This window comes from Emiliania huxleyi (genome assembly GCF_000372725.1).
Source record: "Emiliania huxleyi CCMP1516 unplaced genomic scaffold EMIHUscaffold_723, whole genome shotgun sequence".
Classification (NCBI taxonomy): domain Eukaryota; phylum Haptophyta; order Isochrysidales; family Noelaerhabdaceae; genus Emiliania; species Emiliania huxleyi.
Window position 1 is genome coordinate 11,356 of NW_005196581.1, and position 6,751 is coordinate 18,106.

Here is a 6,751-nt window from a genome sequence, read left to right on the forward strand (position 1 = left end):
GGCCAAGGCAGCGCGAGCAAAGGCGCGTTCAGGCGACCGAGCGGGCTTCGAGGGCAAGAAGCAAAAGTTCCTCAACTAGAGAGCCAGAGCGCCGAGGGCCGCAGCGTGCGCATGCGGGGCGAGGGCGGCGTCGGTACACCCTCTCCAGCGTCACCGCTTTCGGGGCGCACGCGCGCCGCGCGCCGCCTCGAGCTTGCCCTGTCGTCCCAGGCTCGGTCCTTGTCTCCTTGAGAGTCACTATCGACTGTGGAGTGGCGTTGACCGTCTTGATGAGCGTGTTGACTGTTGTCGTGCAGGACGCACACGGGTTTTGAGTGGCTGCCACTGCGCTCGTGCCGGCGCGATCTCTCGTCGGCAAGTGACCAAAATTCACATATTGCTTGAGAACTCAAAAGCAAACATTTACGCGACACGGTCTTCAACATTCGACCAGCGGCCCGCGTGGGGGCTGAGCTCATGTTAGCTGCTCCCAGCGCCCAGCTTTTGGAGAATCACGTCGACCTGGTTGGAGAGGACCGGCTGGCCGCGCCGTGTCCTCTTTTTGAGCTTGGCGCTCGTCTCGGCGCGCCGCCTCTGCGCTGCAGCTACCGCCTGACTCCGCTCCTCGTGTGCACGCCTCTCCTCCTCACGCGCCGCCTCAACCTCGCGCTGCTGCTCCTCCCAGCTCTTGCGCGCCAGCGCCTGGGCGCTACCTGCGGGCTTCCGGCGCTTTCCGATCGATGCGTTGCTGCCGCCGCCGCCGCCGCCGCCGCCCGCTTGCACATTCGGCGCGGCCCCGCCCGGCGCGCTGCCCTCTTTCCGGAGCAGCTGCTTGTACTTGCCCACCGTCTTCCAGCGCTCCACCTGCTTCTTCTTCTGTCGCTGCTGCTTCCACGCCGGCGGGACGTAGGTGGAGCGCGAGCGTGACTGAGGGGCCATTGAGACAAACCGGCACGCGAGCACCCTGTGACGCAAAAATAACGCACGCGCAGAGCTGGCGGAAGAGGACCGCCGCAAGCGGCGTGGCGTGGGTCGGTTGTGCACCCCTCCGGGGGCCCCTCTGCGCCGGGGAGGCGTTGTTGGAGGCTAGGACGCAAGCGTCCGTCGCCCTTTTCAAACTCGGGGCCCACTCCGCTACGCTCCGACCCGAATTTGGGGAGGGCCTAAAAGTTTAAGGTGTTGCTGCGCAAAAGGGGTCGGACACAGGGCGCAGCTCATGCTAAGAGCTAGAAGGGGAGCTAGAGAGAACGACTACCCTGTCCCGTTATTGCGTACACCAACACCACAAAAGCGCTCTCTCTCCTGGGTTCCGGCTCCTACCCGGATCGGGGGTCTGTCCCCACTGACTCGCGCCAAAACGCCCTACCTACCTACCTATTGCGGGCGCCAACCGCCAGGCTCCGTGCCCCACCTACCTACCTATTCCCAGGCCGCGCGCTGCGAACGAAGCGTAAAATACCCGTTGAGCCCTCTCCCCTCTGTGAATAGGCTCCCAGCGCCCGCCGCACCCGTCTCGGCTGGCGTCCCAACCGCAGGTGACTCGTCTGGCATGGCCCCGTTCGCGGCTAAACGCGCTGTCTCCCGCCCGCGCGAGCGGAAGCGGTTTTCCCACTCCTCTCTTCGGTTTTTTTACCCCCCCCCCCCCCACACACACACGCACACCACCACTACCAACCTACCTATTGCGGGGCCCTCTGGGGCGGTCAAAACCGGACCTATCTACCTATTGCACAGGGTCTAACGGGTGGGGACAGAACCCCTATCCGGGTAGGAGAGCCGGCGGAACCCTGTGACCACACGCAAAAATAACGCACGGCCTGAAGCTGGGAAGAGGACCGCCGCAAGCGGCGTGGCGTGGGTCGGTTGTGCACCCCTCCGGGGGCCCCTCTGCGCCGGGGAGGCGTTGTTGGAGGCTAGGACGGACGCAAGCGTCCGTCGCCCTTTTCAAACTCGGGGCCCACTCCGCTACGCTCCGACCCGAATTTGGAAGGGCCTGAAAAGTTTAAGGTGTTGCTGCGCAAAAGGGTGGGGAGCCGCGGCGGCGCCGCAGGCGCGGGCGCGCAGTGGAAGCACGCTAGCCATACATGTTCAGGCAGAGAAGCTGACGGTCGGGGTCGTGACAGCTCGAGGGTGCGCACACTAGCGGCCGGACGCCTCACCCGCGGACGCCTCACCCGCACGCGCACCCTCCAACATCGCCGCCGAGCCCAACGCCCTGCCGTCAATCTCGACGAGCGCCGCACACCTGCGCGGACAGTGGGCAGACGTTGCCGCCTTGTGTCCTCGTGTGCCCGGAAAGCCTCGAGCCGGCGCGCACCGGTGGCAGCGCAGGATGAGGCGGCAGCAGTGGAGGGTTGGGGCGCATTTGAAGGCGCTGGCCCCGACGCGCCATTAACTGGGTCGGGGTGGTTCCTCACCCCTCTGGTTTCAGTCAAGCGGGAAGAGTCTGTGCAAGGGGGGCGGATGGGGCTGGCTGCGTCACCTTGGAGCATGAAAGGTTCCTACAGTAAGGCTACTCGAGTACGCAGCACCTTGGCTTGGCCCCCGAGCGGGGAGGCGGTCGACGACGCGCAGGATGGCGGTGAGCGCAGCCTGACGACGCGTCTTGATGGACGGATCCTTCTGCTGGCTGACCAATTCCGCCCACCTCTTGACCGGCGGCTTCGTCACCAACATGCGCTCGAGAGGCGGAGCAGCCTCGATGCGATCCAGTTCGGTAGCTATCTTGTCGCGCAGCGCATCGTCAAAAGGCAGGTTGTTACAGGCGTCGCGCGCGTCCCCGAGGTCACGCAGGAGGCTCTCCATATGTGTTGCAATAGCCCCCGCGTTGGTTGTTGCGCAGTGCTCCCGTAAAACGAAGCGATGTCTTGGCACCAGCTGAAGGCTTGCCCCCCCGTCCACGGCCCAGATCACATGGTTTCTGCACGGTATTCGGATTTTGCTATTTGTTCGTGTGGGGGTATATTGCAGATTTGTCAATGGTACCGCGTCTGCGACGCGGGCGCCTTGCGGGCAGAGCCCTTAGCCACCCTTTATATCTTGCGCGGTCATAACGCACGGGCAGCAGCGGAGCTGGGAATAGACCGCCGCAAGCGGCGTGGCGTGGAGCGGTTGAGCATCCCTCCGGGGGCCCCTCTGCGCCGGGGAGGCGTTGTTGGAGGCTAGGACGCAAGCGTCCGTCGCCCTTTTCAAACTCGGGGCCCACTCCGCTATACGCTCCGACCCGAACGAATTTGGAGGGCCTAAAAGTTTAAGGTGTTGCTGCGCAGAAGGGGTCGGACACAGGGCGCAGCTCATGCTAAGAGCTAGAAGGGGAGCTAGAGAGAACGACTACTCTGTCCCGTTATTGCGTACACCAACACCACAAAAGCTCTCTCTCTCCTGTCCTCACTCAGGGGGGCGGTCACTCAAACTACCGGAGTCTCTCGACTAGCTGCCACGTTGCCGACCGAGAGCCAGCGGATCTCCTCCTGCTCCGCAAGGAGGGTGGCCAAGGCTAAAGTCTTGCCGGAGCCGCCGGGCGCGTTGACGACTTGGAGAAGGTCGCCCTTCTACTTGTACTTGTAGAGATGCTCGAGGGGGTGCTTTGTGGGGCGGTGCGCAGCCAGGCCAGCAGTGAGGGGAGGCGCACCCTCACTCTCCTCGGTTGCAGAGCTCGTCGGAGGCTGCGTCACGACGGGAGGGTCGCGACAGCAGCCTCGGGCGAGCCGACGCGCATGTCCAACCAGCGCTGGGACTCGTTGTGACGGCAGACGCCGGCTGCCTCTCCAACCGCTTCTGCAGCGTCCTTCTTTGCCCGTGCATGGGCTCGATCCGATTCCGCAGCGTGTCGTCCCCAGCGGCGGTGCTGCGCGGGAGGCGGCCGCGGGCACGCTGGGCTCGATCAGCGGCTTCCCCTCAGTTGCTCCGAAAGCACGGATTTGGCCGTTCTTGGCTTCAATTTTAAAGCACTGATTTGGCCGTTCTTGGCTTCAATTTTACGGATGTCTTGGCACCAGCTGAAGGCTTGCCCCCGTCCACGGCGGACATCACGCAGTTCGTGCACGGTATTCGGATTTTGCTATTTGTTCGTGTGGGGGTATATCGCAGATTTGCTCTCCGCGACCGTCCCCGTCTACATTTCCGAGTGAGCGATCTCCCCCTGCCCTCGCACTGCCTCGCAGTCCCAACTCTCGTGCGGTCTGCCACCCTCGATCTGCTCCGACCGCGTCGCGTTGCAGGTGCGCGCGCAAGGAGGACCGCGGCATGCTCTCCGTCCTCTGGCAGACGGCCATCGTCTCGGGAATCACGATCGCTGGCTTCCTCAACCTGCCCTTTGCCGAAACCGGCCCGGATGGCATGTGGGCCGGCGAGCCCCTCGACGGCGGCCCTATCTTCCCATGGGGGTGGCGCGCCTCGTTTGGAGGCAACGTATCAGTTGCGATACTGCTCTCCGTCCTCATGCTCGGCATGCCCGAGTCGCCTCGCTGGCTGTTTGCGCATGGCAAGGAGGAGCAAGGGATGCAGGTCCTCCTCAAGCTCCGTTCCACCAAGTTCGAGGCGGAGCAAGAGGCGGCTACGATCCGGGGCAAGAACGACCGCGAGTCGAACGGAGGCAAGAGCAAGCCTGTCCAATCTGGCTGGGGCGGGCTGTGTGGCAGTGAGCAGCCAAGGGCCCATCCTCGGATCCTATCCGCCTCTTGACATCCCACTAATGCATACAGGTGAGATGTCGATGTGCCACCGCACCGCGCTCGGCGTCTCCCTTCAAGCGTGGCAGCCGTGGGTGGGGATCAATGCTATCATGTTCTTTTTCCCCATCCTTCTCTCGCAGTTCTTCGACACGCAGGGCGCCCTGTACGGCAACCTCGGAATGAACATCGCGAACGCGTTGGCGACTCTGATCGCCGTCTTCGGCGTCGACCGCTGCGGCCGCATCTCCCTGTTTATGGTCTCCGGACTCTCGATGGCCTTCTGCCACGCGTGCATGATCTACCTCGCGGCCGCCGAGCAAACTACTACGGTGGGCATGGCTATCATCGGCGCGAACCGCCTGTCCCCTCAGCTCAGCCCCGTCCCGCTACTGCTTGTGCACCGCTGGAACGGCCCGCTGGAACGGCTCGCACGTAGGCCTCATCTGCCTCTTTGTGGCGAGCTTCGCGTACGGCTGGGGGCCCCTGCCATGGTCGGTCTGCTCTGAGATCTACCCACTCAAGTACCGCTCCAAGGCAACCTCGCTCACGACGGGCGCGCGCCGCGCCGCGCACACCCTCGCCCTCACCCAGGGGCCCCCTCACCCCCTCTGGGCGATATCCACAGCGCGCTGCCGGCGTAGGCGTGAACTGGCTCATGAACTCAGTTGTCTCGCAAGCGTACCCAGCGATGCAAAACTACCAAGCGAACCTCCCCTTCATCGTGTTTTGTTTCACCAGCCTCGGCGCCGTTTGCTGAGCATCAGGCGTTAGCCCGGCACACAACCGACCTTCGCCCCCCTCCGCCGAACAGGCGCCACGCTGACGGTCTACCTGTTCGCCCCTGAGACGGTGCACAGACTCTTAGACGCTTGTGTAAAGGGCACACCAAGTGCACGCCCGTAGCAGTCAACCCCAGTCCCTGCCCCACTGTCCTGCCCCACTAGGCTGGACTGTCGCTCGAGGAGATCGACGAGGCCTTTGCGCAGCACCACGTGAAGGCGGCGCGTTCTTTCTGGAAGGAGGCCCAGCGCAGCAGCGGCGACGCGGGCGAGGAGCCAACCAAGGGTGGCGGTCCCGCGCGGGCGACGGCTCTTGCAATGGCATAAGCAGCTCTCGGCGCCGCAATATCATGATCGACGAGCAACGAGCGATGTGGCATCGCACAGGAGCAGCCACTCGCTCCGCACATAAGCCCGCCACACTCAGGGGCGGGTAGTGTTGCTGGCTGTGGAGGGACAACGAACGCAATGGAAGGTAAGCTGGGCCCTCGCGATGCTCAGAGCGCGCGGACGGTGCCACTGATGAATTTTGTTTAGTTGTCACAGGGCATGGCGCATGCGAGACGGAGCCAGAGGGTAGCGGGTAGGGGTGCCGAGGTGTTCCGTGTATTGAGGATGGCTCGCGCCGCCGGATCACATTTTTTTTCATGCACACCGTGTACTGCCCTTGTCGCGAGCAAATTCGATGCCCTCTCAAGAGCGAGCCTCTCACGCCGTCGCCGAGAGCCCCGTGGCAGAATCGCGTAAAAAAATGTAAGCCCTTGGAAGAATATCTTAAAATACAAGCCTCTCTCACAGCACACTGGCACGACAAGGGCGCAGACTGGCGCGGACTGGCACACACACCGGCACACCACACCGGAGGTTGGAAGAAAGTACAGTAGAAAGAAAGAAGTCAGCACGGCGCGTTACGAACACAGGGACACCTGAAAAAACCCGGGGTTTGCGCGCATCGATAAACGGGTCTCGGGGCTCTATTTTCTCTCGTTAGGTCTCAGGTGCTGGTTGAGATGATTTGTGGTAACTCATGCCCCAGCACGGGCCGCCGCCTCGAGCGCCGCGGCGACCTGTTCGTGCCCGCGCGAAGCGGCGAGGGACGCGGCGCTCACGCCGCTGTCGTCCACGGCAGCAGGGTCGGCGCCCGCCCGGAGGAGCGCCGCCGCGACCTCGGCGTGGCCCGATCCCGCAGCCGAGTGGAGCGGCGTCGACTCGCCCGCGTTCCGCGCGTTGACTGCCGCGCCCGCGCCGAGCAGCCACGCCACGGCCGCCTCGTCGCCCGCGGCGGCCGACCAGTGCAGCGCGGTGTGGCCGATCCCTCTC

At 64.0% G+C, this 6,751-nt stretch overlaps 4 protein-coding genes across 4 annotated transcripts in view; 2 read left to right on the top strand and 2 right to left on the bottom strand.

Moving 5' to 3' along the window:
- Positions 1 to 79, top strand: part of EMIHUDRAFT_248968 (hypothetical protein) — a gene marked incomplete at both ends in the record, with an annotated part of 1,363 nt that extends 1,284 nt beyond the window's left edge. Inside the window, one exon of the mRNA XM_005761103.1 lies at positions 23 to 79. Within this exon, the coding sequence (XP_005761160.1) occupies positions 23 to 79 (57 nt within the window). The remainder of the gene's footprint in view (positions 1 to 22) is intronic.
- A 380-nt stretch (positions 80 to 459) lies between these two features.
- EMIHUDRAFT_248969 (hypothetical protein) lies at positions 460 to 1,197 on the bottom strand (the record flags this gene model as incomplete). Its single annotated transcript, XM_005761104.1, has 3 exons — positions 460 to 681; positions 826 to 943; positions 1,184 to 1,197. The coding sequence occupies 3 exons, from the start codon at positions 1,195 to 1,197 to the stop codon at positions 460 to 462; spliced, it is 354 nt and encodes a 117-aa protein (XP_005761161.1).
- A 921-nt stretch (positions 1,198 to 2,118) lies between these two features.
- On the bottom strand, positions 2,119 to 2,784 carry EMIHUDRAFT_371909 (hypothetical protein; the record flags this gene model as incomplete). The annotated part of the gene is made up of 3 exons (XM_005761105.1): positions 2,119 to 2,224; positions 2,397 to 2,400; positions 2,511 to 2,784. 3 exons carry the CDS (start codon positions 2,782 to 2,784, stop codon positions 2,119 to 2,121), a joined length of 384 nt encoding a protein of 127 aa, XP_005761162.1.
- A 1,178-nt stretch (positions 2,785 to 3,962) lies between these two features.
- Positions 3,963 to 6,178, top strand: EMIHUDRAFT_248971 (hypothetical protein; the record flags this gene model as incomplete). Its single annotated transcript, XM_005761106.1, has 9 exons — positions 3,963 to 4,105; positions 4,200 to 4,618; positions 4,731 to 5,084; positions 5,294 to 5,380; positions 5,464 to 5,501; positions 5,597 to 5,723; positions 5,859 to 5,906; positions 5,978 to 6,014; positions 6,169 to 6,178. 9 exons carry the CDS (start codon positions 3,963 to 3,965, stop codon positions 6,176 to 6,178), a joined length of 1,263 nt encoding a protein of 420 aa, XP_005761163.1.
- Positions 6,179 to 6,751: the final 573 nt, after the last annotated feature.